At 38.5% G+C, this 13,985-nt stretch overlaps 1 protein-coding gene across 4 annotated transcripts in view; it reads right to left on the bottom strand.

Annotated features, from left to right (window-relative positions):
* Window positions 1-13,985, bottom strand: part of NTNG1 (netrin G1) — a 329,267-nt gene that overhangs the window by 55,011 nt on the left and 260,271 nt on the right. Inside the window, exon 6 of one of the 4 annotated variants that reach the window (XM_014780097.2) lies at window positions 4,483-4,650. The exons of the other annotated variants lie outside the window; for them this stretch is intronic. Coding sequence (XP_014635583.1) covers window positions 4,483-4,650 — 168 coding nt within the window. The remainder of the gene's footprint in view (window positions 1-4,482; window positions 4,651-13,985) is intronic. 4 annotated transcript variants of the gene reach the window in all.

Consider the following 13,985-nt stretch of genomic DNA (forward strand, 5'->3'; position numbering starts at 1 on the left):
TAACTAGAGTTTTATTTTAAATTGGCATTTTCTATTTTAATGTATGTATATATGGGAGTTGTTGTGGCTTTAAAAATGTCTGTCTGTACAGTATACTATGAGTATGTACCTATCCCAAAACTGTAATATTTTTCTTACTATTTAAAGTGTATAAGTTGACAATGAATCACCAACATTTTGTAAGCCAGGGAGTAGAGTTAATGTCTTGCCAACATGAATTCACATACTACTCTAGTTAGTTAGCCCATGATAATTGATTAATATAAGGTTTTACATGCAAAAAAGTGAAAACAAAATTTTAAAAATGTGCAACATCTACGGGCCGGCCCCGTGGCTTAGCGGTTAAGTGCGTGTGCTCTGCTACTGGCGGCCCGGGTTCGGATCCCGGGCGCGAACCGACGCACTGCTTCTCCGGCCATGCTGAGGCCGCATCCCACATACAGCAACTAGAAGGATGTGCAACTATGACATACAACTATCTACTGGGGCTTTGGGGGGAAAAGAAAAAGGAGGAGGATTGGCAATAGATGTTAGCTCAGAGCCAGTCTTCCTCAGCAAAAAGAGGAGGATTAGCATGGATGTTAGCTCAGGGCTGATCTTCCTCACAAAAAAATAAATAAAAAATAGCATTTAAAAAATAAATAAATAAAAATAAAAATGTGGAACATCTAAACCACAGTACATCCCAGTGGTTGTCATAGGAAAAGGTGGTAAGTGTATGTTACTCAAACAGTCATGAAAATAAGTGACAGGAGAGGTGAAGTCTACACTCCACCTGACATACAGATAATTGAGTTTTTAGAAAAATATCATTTATGGGACTATGGTCAATGGTAGATGTTAGGGTGATGAGGATGGCCTTGGAGAATTATATTTTATTCCATGAAAATAGGAAGAATATGCAGAACGGTTATACCAAAAAACAACATGAAATACTTTTGGAATTTTGATTAAAAAGTTACACTACAATTGATTTATAGATATTAGAAGTGTCTTGTATATGCTTTGCTCTATATAAAGTAACCTCTGATTATGTATTCTTGGGTTTCAAGGGGAATAAAAAAATACATAATAATTTGAGATATGTTTAGTAGCAACTGCTGGGCCCTGTGTTTCATTCTGATGTCAAGCTTGTTATCAAGGATTATTAGCAGTGATTACTCAAGGTCATGAACCACATATCCTCCAGCTTCCTGCTTAATGCTTGAGTTTATATGAAACGGAAGCATGCAAGGATGTCGTCTTCATGTAATTGCTGCATCATACAGGATAATTACATGCATCTTTGGAGACACGGCTATGCTTGGAATTTGTATGAAAATGGGAAATTCATCAGTAATCACAAAGCAGCAACCACTGTGGCAATATGGAATAGTTTGCATTTTATATTTACCATAATATAAAATGATACAAATAGTTTAAGACATCTATTTCAACACAGAGCCTACATTTTGTCAAAGATATGGGCTGTTCCCTCACAGCCAGGGTGGTGGATTTCATTGCCAACTGTTAAAGAAATGGCAAAGTGCCTTTTGTTTTTTCTTAAATTTAGAGAAGACTTAGATGAAGTCCAAATTTTCCGAGATTAGTGCCTAATTCTGTGAAAGTGAATTGGGTAAATATCCACTCATTTTCATTAGTGCTTTCTATACAAAATGGTATTAAAATGAACTCTCAATTACTTGTGTATCCTCTCAAATTTAATTCTCAGTCCTGCCTCAAGCCTTTTGGGGAGCTTAAATGTGAAAAATAGTGAATAGGTTTATGCTGGCCCATACAGCAAACCTTGGCAATGGAGCCACAGGCTTCCAGTGGCCCTCAAAGAGCAAACTCCAGTTGTGGCCCTGTGCAGAGGCAGCCTGGATATCTCTGTTCTTGGCCCCTCAGGTGGGAAAAGTAGAACCTATAACTCTTCTAGGAAATTGTTATTGATTTATTGTATGCATGTATAGACTAAAGACAAAACGACTGTAGCATATACCAGCTAGCCAAATTTTTCAGTTAATTCTTTAAAAATAGTTTTATCCCCTAGGAAAGAGGCAACAATTTAAGGAATTTGGGTATGTAGGAGGATATTGTAGCTAATTTTAATGGTACCTAAAAATACTCATCTTTGTGCTTACCAATTACTTTCCTCAGTTTGAAGACTATAAAATACTGACTAGAAACGTGTTTGCCTCAATAAAATAAAATTCCCCAAAGATTTACAATTTTAATTAGCAAACTTTCTAGAAATGGAGAAAACAATTGCTCTGGATTTTTTTTAAGTAGAGATAAATACAAAAATGTATAATAAACTTTCCACATGTCATTTGTAGTTTATGTGATTTAAAAGACAAAAGCTGAACGGGCTCTCTTCTTGTCTGTGGATAATAAAACACGGATTTACAACAGAACTCTATCTCTTAGAACTGGATAGAAAGTGCAGATTTTGTAGTTCGTAGATTAATTAAGGACTGGAAAAGGCCAAACTTCATAATAGAATACTCTGAGTAAAACATATTTGGATATTGTTAAGTTACCTGCTATGAGAAATTTTATGGACTAAAGTCATTTCTTTTAAGGCCTTCTTCTTTGATTTATTTAAAATAATATAAAATTTATATTGTAAAACAGTTTAATCTTACGTATTTTGTAAAAATGATCAGTTTTATTCCTGTGTTCCTATTTTTACCTTTTCTCTTGATTCCATCTTTATATTTATATGACATTTACATATTTTTACAAATGACATTCAGCAAAATGTAACTCTGGCTTCAAAATTCAGACAGTTACGTGTCTGTTGGTTTTTATTAATATCCTCAAATCTTTGTAACTGAGTTTTATGAAGGGAATTAACTTCTTCTGTTCACAAGCTCATAGTGGAATTGCTGCTGTCATCCAAAAAGCATACCGTAAGTGAAAGTCTGACAAACTTAGCTTTGTTCATTGTGTCAGGGTGGCTGGGAGAAAGTGTACAAGCTTTGAAGTCAGGAAACTCTTTGCTAAAGCTGTATGATTTGAGTCATTTTGCCTTACTTTTCACAACTAGAAAATAGGGGAAATTATCAGTGGAATACTTACCCCACAGTTTTGTTAATGAGGATTAAGTAAACAAAAAAGCCCCAACATATTTGCAAGTCAGTTTACAGTTTACCAAGTGTTTCCTGGGCATCCCAGATGATCCCACTTTGACCTGGAGGCTCAAATGACTTACCTACGGCCCACAGCTATTACATAGCAAACTGGGACTTGAACCCAGCTCTCTGGCCTCTAAGTCCAGTGATTTCTCCACTAATTCACAAATAATAAATAAAGAAGCACTTTGAAAAATAGAACATATTGCAGACATAAACAGTGTCATGTATACTTGGCCCAATAGAATTCAAAACAGCTTGTACAGCTATTTTATGTGACACTTGGCAAGTATCTATATGACCTTGACAATCCAGTCAGAGAACAATGATCCCAGAACTGCAGATTAATTGGATTCCTCTTTTGTTGAAAAGATCACCTGTCATTTTTTCAGCTTGTGTATTCTACTTAAATTAGTCTCTATGTGAAGAATTCTGCCTTTAAAATCGGTTGCCTATAGAGTTACCTACTGATGTGATAACAGATACACAGGTATCCTTCATGACTTCAAATAAATGCATTTCTTCAAAGTAAATTATGAAACGAAGTTCCATTTATTGTTTCTTATTTTTCCATCAGCTCCCTTCTTAAAGACAGGTTCCACCGTGTAAAATGTAGGAAAAGCTTTTTTGGATAGGAAGGGCGCCTGGTTCTCTCCAGTTGACATGAGCAGTAGTCTTGGGGTTGGGGAGAGTCCTCAAGGCAATCCTGTGGCCCCAGTTTTCTAGGGCTCGTGAACCTGGGAAGCTAAAGGAATTAATTGCCTAGAATAGTTTTGAGAAATTGTTTCTCTTTTGGGGGGCTATAAGAAAAATTCAATAAACAGAATTTCATTACTATAGATGGAAAAGTCAGGCAAACTTCTACTTTACCAACTGCTAGTGGTTTTCAATTCCAAATGGCAATACTTTTAATCAATCAATATTTGTTGATTACCACTTATGTGCAAGAGTTTGTATTCTAATTTCTCACATCTATAATTAAATCCCAGACAGTGAGTTTCCATTTTGAAAGTTGAATGTACAACATAAGGCTTTAAGATCACGTTGAAATTACCAGATTTGAAGATTTCGTGCAAAAAAAAAAGGAAGAAAGAAATAAAAATAGAAAGAAAATTCTTCATCTCCTAAACATGATTTTTCAGCTCATCCTCTTTAAAGCAACAATCAAATAATGATTCAAAATATGTCCCCCAACTATGATTTCAACCAACACAAGTAAATTTTAAGTCTACCACAAGGATGTCTTCTCCATTGAGAAAGTCCATTCTGGCTCAGCCATGGTGCAAATCACCAGCCTCTCCACCCTAGATAGCTCCCCATAGCTCGAAAGGCACACAACAATAGCTGAAATTATAATGGAACTGACCTATGCACACATTCTCATCGTCCAGCTGTGCAGAAGCATTTCTGAAGTAGCCCAGCCTGCATAACTCACAGTGCTGCCCTCTAGTGTTGTGTTTACAGCTCACGCAAATGACTGTATTTAGCAGATCGATATAACTGCATCGATTGGAGTGGCCGAAGCATTCACAATCTTGCAAGGAAGAACAGAAATGTATACAGAGTGTATACAGTAGCAGAGTAATAGCACACTACATGCTTGGATAAAATGAGGAGTGGAGAAAAGATGGCGGAATGGCATTACATATATGTAATTCAACATGACACATGGTGACAACAGATGGTTGTGACTGGCATGGAAGTAGCATCTGTTTCAAGCGGGATAGAAAGGTTGGACATTCAGAACATGACTGGAGATTGTTAATTCTTGGCAGACAGGATGAACAGAAGCATTTGCAGGTGTACACCTTTTAAAATTTGGGAAGGCTAAGTTTCCATTGATGCAAAAGTCTAATTTTTGCACACTGAGAACTTCACTGTTTTTGCACCACTTCCCTCATTTTCTCTTCATATTTCCAGTCTTAAAAAAGAGAGAGGGAAGTATGTGAGCATCTAGGGCCTGAGTCTATTACCCAGGGTTCCTTTGTTTAGAGTCTCACTATCATTTATGTCAAGACAGTAACTTAGACAGGGTTTCACAGAAATCACGGCACATTTAATAGGGATCTAGACAACTAAACGATTCTCTATTTTTGTTTTTTCCAAATGCTAAGAGAAGATGATGGCTTTTGTAAGCCTTTCATCAGGCCAAATCTGCATGTTTTTTATGTGTGAGAGAAAATACAAAAAACAGGGAGATTATTGTTATGAAAAAAGTGCTCTTAAGATTTTCTTTTCTTCCAAGTTTCAAGCTAAGTCTGCTAAAAAAGAAGGGTTAGGCAGGTACTGTACCCTCAGATCTCTTTTCCTTTGACTCTCCAAAATGTTAGAGGTGCCTCTGGGGCTTAGGAGCGATGGTGATAAGAAGTAGATGAGGAGACCAGAGCAGGTGGGGAAGGGTGGAGAGTGACCAGATTTTCTCTCTTCTGCATCTCAACCAAAGCAGAAAGTTGTTAATTTAATTCAATCTTTTTAAAAGAAGTCCTAAAGACTAAGCCTCTATTGGTAGCAATAATTATCAAATCAGACAGAAAAAAATGTGTGAAGGGTAATTAGGTGGGGAATCTAATTTGTCTTTTCAAAACACAAGGGAAAGGCCTAGCTGGACATTTATAAGGAAGGTCAACCATGATACTGCAAACCTTGTTTGTCCAAAAATACTCCTCTCATTTATGTCTGGCTTTTATTTATCCCACTAGGAAGCCAAACATAGTCACTATTTGAGCCCATTCATTCATTCATTCATTCATTCAATAAATATCTTATTATGTTGGTCTACCATATGCCAGGCACTATGTGAGGTGCTGAGTTACTCTTTTGGCCTAGATTAAAATTTTGGAAGTGCTGCAGTTGATGACCAGAGTAAAAATGAATAAGTGTTGTCAAAATGAATAAGAAAGAATAAGGAAGGGTGACTATCTTCCTTTTTTTTTTAATTAACATGCTGCTACTCATCAGAATGGTGTGGATTCATTTACTGAGAGCCAGTTACTACAATAGAGAGCCGAGGTCAAGGTCTTGACAATGAAATCAAATTTGGATAGAAGCAGAGGAGGACACTAGAAATGGTGAAGAGTGGAAGATGATACCCGGGAACAGGGTCAGCACCTCGAGGACCCCAGATGCTTAAAAGAGAGGAAAGAGGAAGGGGAGGTTCCTGAAGGCAAGCCACTTCCTCTGTCCAGAGGTTGGCTGTATCAGTGTGTATATGTGCCCTGGGAGTGGGGTGGGGATGAGGATTAGGAGCAAGCAGAGGGAGAAGGAGAGTGCCCCGAGAACAGGGCCTTGGGACTTCAATGTGCAAGATGGAGTAAGAAAATTCCTGCATAAATTTAGTAGTTAAGGCACGCCGAATTAAAATTGATAATATAGTAGTAATAGTAACAACAATAATAACAAAAATGATAGAATTACAGATCCACAAGTTAAATTCTCTTAAGAAACAACAAGCATTTCACCCCAATACATTATATCTCCCTGAGTTATACCTTGTTTAAGCTGACATTTCTGACTCCTTAGGAAACCTAAAAGGCCTCTAGAACCTTCCTTGGTTGAGGGTTTGAAACAGGGAGAATCTTTCTGGCCTGGAGCCACCCCAGAGTAGTGGTGGCAGGGAGGAGACCCAAGTCCCAAATCTAATTGCTTCCCAAGGACTTCTTCAGAGCTGCCTGGACTTCCTGAGGAGGGGGAACTAACAGCCCTGTCCTGTCAGCAGGCTCTCCCTCTCTGCAAGAGGCCCCTTAGTGGTTGTCCTTCTTCACGGTCCCCACCCCAGGTTGGTCCTCGGCGCACTTAACATAATTAATCCAGCTTTTTTCAAAAGCATCTTTTATTTTTTTTTCTTTTCTTTTCTTTTTTTTGTGAGGAAGATCAGCCCTGAGCTAACATCCATGCCAATCCTCCCCCCACCCTTTTTTTTTTTTTGCTGAGGAAGACTGGCCCTGAGCTAACATCCATGCCCATCTTCCTCTACTTTATGTGGGACGCCACCACAGCATGGCCTGACAAGCGGTGCGTCAGTGCACGTCCGGAATCCGAACCCGGCCGCCAGCAGCGGAGTGCACGCACTTAACCGCTACGCCATGGGGCAGGCCCTCAAAGCCATCTTTTATGTGCATACATTCATTCCAGGAACTTCTCAGAATTATTGTACATTGAAGTCCTTGTTGTCAAGAAGCTTGTTTAGTGGGTAAGACAAGTGTGCTCAGATCATTAGAAAACAAAATAGTATGTGCTAAGAAAATCAAATAGTGACACAAAGCGATCTAAGAAGAAATTAATTTACCTTGAGAAGAGTTAGGAAAAACTAACTTTATTTTTTTTTGTGAGGAAGATCAGCCCTGAGCTAACATCTGCCAATCCTCCTCTTTTTGCTGAGGAAGACTGGCCCTGGGCTAGCATCCGTGCCCGTCGTCCTCCACTTTATATGGGACGCCGCCACAGCATGACTTGCCAAGCAGTGCGTCGGTGCGCCCTGGGATCCGAACCAGCGAACCCCAGGCGGCTGCAGAGGAGTGCGCGCACTTAAGTGCTTGCTCCACCAGGCCAGCCCCTAAAGTAACTTTAGATTGGACTTAACACTGAGTCTTCTGTGAGGGCAGATAGGGTTTACACTGAGTCTTCTGTGAGGGCAGATAGGGTTTATTTATTTATTTTTTTTAAAAAGGAGGGAATGAGCATTTCAAGTGAAAGAAATAGAGTGTACAAAGGCATGAAGTTGGGCAAGCACAGAGAATAAGGTTGAAGAAGTTTCATAACATGGTTCCTTTGAGGATATTTGAAGAATTCTGTAAGATCTGCCCAACAGCCAGAACTACATGCTGAGTTTCATCTGACAAAGCTTCATCCAAGAAAAAAACATATCTGTAGATATCCGAGCTCAACACTTTCATGACCCAGTCCATGAATCTCCAGCGACAAGTTAATGTGACACTTGTCACCTACTATTCTCTGAACTTAATGAATAGTATACATTTCTGTGATGACATTAACTGTTTCTGGGTCTGTTTCTGGGTCTGTTTTTGAAAATCAATTTAATAATTTTGGTAGGAAAAGTTAAATAATATAAATTATGTAAATAATTACATAATTATAAATGAAATCATACCCAGCTAAACACAATATTATAAACTTATTTCAGAAGATAAATGGATATTTAAGGTGTCTTATAATCTGGAAAGTAGGCTAATAGTAACTTAATTCTTTTAACACTTCTAAGACTCTTCTGAGACTTTGATAAAGCTGTCTTCTCTGGCCATGATATATTAGAGAATATAAAATGAGAAAAAAGATCTTTGAAAGTGATTTAAAAACCATGAGAACACTATATAAATGCAAGGCATTTCAAATGTAATTATTAAACTACTGTATTATTTTTAAGTATTCTGTTAATTTACCACTCTTTAGTAACTAGGCTTTCTGCATAGGCACAGAATCAATTAATGATCATTAATGATACAGTGTGAGCTGCATTATCATATTAAGATCCTGAAGGGATGCTATTAATAACTCAATAATTCTTTGATTCTCCAATTCACTGACCTATCACCTCCTCCCTTCCCTTTTTACAAAGTATAGAGTCCATTGTCCATCCTTATAATCACTTCTTTTTATGTACCCTCATCTCTCTACTCCCAAACTCTACCCCCAATCATAGTCTCCTGGGAAAACCTGATCCTGGTTAAATCCAACTCTCCACCTCTCCATGCCTACAGCCCAGCAGCTAAATGTCGCTGGAGATTTTCTTCAACCATTTTGAAACAAGTCTCACTTTAAGGTCATAACCATAAACCTCAACAGGGCCTTCAGGGCTGCCTGGCAACCCTTCCTGAAAGAGGGGGTTTCTGGGCCATCACTCTCTCCTTCCCCACCCACCATTGCTTTTTTTCTCTCTTTTGTTTGTTGTCCTATCTCCTCAAATGTCTCAGGGCTTAGTCCGTGGATCTCTTTGCTCTTTAGGCTCACCCTAGAGCCTGGGTTTTTTGCCCAGCCTCATCACTTTATAAATCATCTATTCGCTGACCTTCCCAAAATAGTTATTTCCAGCCTGGACCAACTCCCTGTTAGTTAGTGCGACTTCATCTGGACTGATATACCAACTGCCTTCTTAATGTCTCCACTTGGACATTTAATAGATATCTCAGCTTGAACATGCTCAAAACTCAGCTCTTATGTTACCTTCCCAGACCTGCTACTCACCCCGGTGGCCCACCTTATCCCGGTAAACCACAACTCTGTTCCGCCAATTGCTTAGCTCAAAATTCCTGAGTTGTTCATGACACCTCTCTTTCTCTCATCCCTGACAACCAACCAGTCAGCAGATCCTCTTGGCTGTGCTTTTAAAATACAGTCTCAACCTCACCACCTCTCACCATCTCATCCTTAGTTAAAGGCATCTGGATTCTTGCTGTTGTCCCCAAACTGCTCTTCTGGCTTCCATCCTTGTGCGAGTCTCCCCTCCACACAGCAGTTAGAGTGACTCTTTCAAAACTTAAGTTGCGTCATGACACCCCTTTGCTCATAATTCTAATGGCTTCTCATCTCATTCAGGATAAAAGACAGATTTCGAGTTCATTCATTCATAATTGTTCTGGCTCCCCTGGGGGCTCATTGCTATCACTGTCCTCCTCACTCCCTGTACAAGGCCTTTCATGTTGCTAGCAAACATGCCAAGCACTTCCCCAGGGCCTTTGCACTTGCTGTTACCTCTGTCTGGGAATATTCCTCCCCCAGACATCCCTATGACTTGCTTCCACACTTTGTTTTTGAGGTCTCTGCTCAAAGAAAATTCTGTGACCACTGTATCTGAAATAACAGCCCTCTACCCAAACATATGAATCCCCTCATTTCCTAACTTTGTTTACTTTTTTGTAGAATTTATAGTATCTGAAAAGTATATTTTAAAAAAAATTTCTCCCTCATTCTCTGAGTGTAAATACATGAGTGCAGACTGTGTCTGTTTTGTTCACAGACACAACCACAGAACTCAAAACACTGCCTGGCACATACAAAGCACTCAAAAAATGCTGTCAAATGAATGAATCAATGATGATCCTGAGGCACTTTCTTTTGGGAGACAGAGAACGACACAGAGGAAAGTTATGTTTATATTCATTCCTCCACCATTGGAATTCCATAAGAAAGTCTGGCTATGTCCTGTACATTAAAGAGTTTAAAAAAATAACAGCCACACAACAAGATATAACTGAGTTAGTTCTTACAGTCATGTGCCGCATACCGATGTTTCAGTCAACAACGGACCACATATACAACAGTGGTCCCATATAACCTAGTAGTACCATATAGCCAAGGTGTGTAGTAGGCTATACCATCTAGGTTTGTGTAGGTACACTCTATGATGGTCGCATGATGATGAAATCGCCAAATGACGCAGTTCTTAGAATGCATCCCTGTTGTTAAGAGACCCACGACTGTATTTTAACTGAGAGTTCACTATATGTCTACGCAGATCAGTTTAGGTAGGAAAAAGCAGATTTCGAAAAATTGCTATGATATTATATAGTTTTCCAATCTCAGATCGCATTGTCGACTATATATATTTTTTTCAGACAAGTTCTAATTACTGTTGTGTAAACAAATCTAACAGGGGTCTCTAAAACACATTTTCATGGTGTGGCACGGCTAGCATTGGCAACACATATTTATTGAGAACCAGCTTGTACCAGTGGACAACGTGAATGAAGCCCAGTCTTGCAGAGTCTAGTGCTGGGTTTCTCAACCTTGGCACTATGGACATTTTGGGCCAAATAATTCTTTGGTGTTCTGTATATTGTAGGATATTCAGAAGCATCCCTCTACCCACTAGATACAGTTGCAACCCTAAGCTGTGACAACCAAAAGTGTGCTGGGGGCCAAAATCCCCCATATGATATATATTACATTATATAAGGCAGTTATGATAATATGGCACTTAGTAACTGGCTAGTTAAAAGCAATAAAAGCCAAAAGTGTTTTAGAAGAGGGAGAGTTCAAAGTTGGCTTTCTAGATCATGGAAGACCCAAACCTCTTCTAAGGTATAAAGGTTTTTCTGGCTGAGACTGGCTGGGAAAGACCAGGGCAGGTAGGAGTTACAGAAAAACAAAAGGTTGGAGAGAAAAAATGGAAGAAAAAGAATGTTAATAGGGGAGGGGCTTAAATTTCCCCTTGGTGTCTTCCTTCTTACTGTTCACCATGTTGCCTCTAAGTACATTATTACATTACCTATGTAAATACGAGATAAAGTGCTCTGAATGTGGCACAAGTAGATTTTTTTTTGCCAAATGAGGAAAGAGAAATGAGGAAAGCTGGTGAAAATTTATTTTAGTCACTCAAAAAGAAAAGATTTTGGAAAAAGACTTTAGATAGGCAGAAGGTGAAGGAATTAGAACTCTAAAAAGTATTTTCCCTTTCCTGCATTAGAGTCACCATGCCTCAGGGGTGCCTCCCCCAGGGGCGGGGATGAAGACACTGTAGCATTTTCCTGGTCTTTGTCCCACCCCTAACCCTGTCTTGCAACCTATGTAGCTTTTGAAGCTCTTCCGTACACATCATTTGATGATGCTGTGGACTTTTTAATGATAAATCTACTCCATTAGGCGGTTTCTTCCTGACTTCCTATTTGGACCTCATTTGTGTTGTGACCCCAAGAAACTAGAGATTCAATAAAGCAGGGTCAAATTCCGGATCAAGGAGCCTCTAGTATATCTAGTGAGCTTGACATAACATGAAAGAGATAGACTTTGCGAAAGTCCCTCTTGCTTCCTTTCTCCTTCACCTCCTTGGTTTCTTTGTGTAGATTTGTATTTTATAGATGAGGAACGACATCCCTACTGTGGCCTCGGTGACTGCCTCATGATATGCGCACATGTCCAGATAGGCTTGATACCCTATGAACCTGTGGTTGCTCTGTTCTTAAAGAACTTAGTTCCCCAAATTTCAGATCCATTTGGATTCCCCTCAAAAAGGCACCATCAATGTTTGATATGTACAAGCACATTGTGAGTAAAGTTTCAGACATAGTTTAAATACTATTGGCTTCCCTCTTCCCATCTTCTGACCAGTTTCTTCCTTTTCTCTATATGCCACAGAAAAACCAATCCAATGTTGATTAAAATCTGGAAATTAATTTGACTCCATTCAATAAGGAATATGGAACCTATTACGGTCATTTTCACCAAGAGGGTCAAACTAAATTCATATTTTGATAATAAATATATTTCTTTGTAAGAGGTGTTTCATGAAAAAAAGCCAAAAACCAAAACCCAAAAAACATGACATATGCCCAACAGTCAAGGGTGGAAAACAAGACACACCTGTCACATAGGACATTTAAATGAAAATGGTGAAATAAAAACAGGAGTCTGCGTTTCCTGAAAAATCTTCATTCTGTGAATGACAGGTGCTAGCTGGAATGGGCCATTCATGAATCACAGATGAGATACTGCTCACTTTCATTTAAAGAAAGTAATATAATTATTATTTTTGGGTCATAATCAACACTTAACTCAGTGCAGATCTTCACTAGTATTTGTTCAAATTCATTCCAAACAATGTTTGGAAATAGAAATTCCAATGTATTTTATTTGTCACAAAGTCAAATGGGCACCATACAGGGGACCCGTCATTCTGTTCTCATGAAAAGCATCCTTGAAACTCACTGTAAGTGGGTTTCCTGATTTCAATGCAAATGAGTAACAATGTTAATACTCTAACATTCATGTTCTAAACAGGAACCTAAACTGTTATAATTCTTATTCACACATTAATCTTTCAGAAAACAAATGTTGCAGCAGTCAAATTTGAGTGAAGCTTTTTTTTTCTCTTTAAGATGACATTCTCAGTACTATTTGATGCATTGATTGGTGTCAGTCAACATGCCTCACCAATAAGCTGATGGGTACACTTCACAGATATTCCAGATTCATACAGTGTAATGTTTCACAACACATAACACCATGAAATCACTGTATGAATCCAAGAATTCCTACCTCTCTTGTGGTTTGCAACTTGAACAGAAGAAACTGTTGACAAAGCTAATTTGGGAGCAACTGGATAGGTTTAAAAGAATGAACAGCACATTAGAAACAATAGCGAAACGTTCAAATTGTAATAACTTATCATCAACTCACTTGAAAAATAGCCTAAATGAAGAGACTATTTGTATCTATCATTTCTGGGAGTTTGTTTCAATCATAAAGAAATTCTTGTATTTGGCTGAAAATGTTAACACTGTCAGTAATAAAGTTTAGAAGCTTTCTTTTCAGAGGCAAAAAGTATTACCATTTAAATCAAGAATCCAGTTACGCAAGGAGTATTTCAGTAACAATATGGATATTAGGATTCCCTGTTGTCCTTCTCTTAAAATATAGTTGTGTTGTTGAGGTACTTGGGAATATCATTGCCTCAGTTCATCACGTCATTCTCTTTGTGTAACTGTAAGCTTGTCTATATATAAACCAGTTAGACTATTTTTGTTGAATGAATTAGACGTCACAGAACATGGTCACAATGGCCAACCATTCAGTGGCATCTGGATCTCAGTCTCAGGGTCACCTCGAATCGGTCTACCTTTCAAAAATGTTGTCGTCTTCTCAACATTTATTACCTTTGCGATGATGTCAGTTTGTTAATGGCAACGATTTCTCTCTAAGTTTGCCTGCCATTTCTTTTCCACTTATCCATGAAGAGTTGCTTGTGAAAACAGCAAAAGCAGGATAGAGACTGATGTTCTTTGCAGATGTTGACAAGATAAATTATGGCTGCACAGAACTGGCCTCTGCTAGAAAGTGCACCTTTAGCTAAAATCGTTAAGTTCAAGCATTTTATTCAACTGTACTGCTTCTCAAATGAATTCATTTGAACTCATTATC

Source organism: Ceratotherium simum, chromosome 2 (genome assembly GCF_057802395.1).
Source record: "Ceratotherium simum simum isolate JZ-2026a chromosome 2, ASM5780239v1, whole genome shotgun sequence".
In the NCBI taxonomy this organism is placed as follows: domain Eukaryota; kingdom Metazoa; phylum Chordata; class Mammalia; order Perissodactyla; family Rhinocerotidae; genus Ceratotherium; species Ceratotherium simum.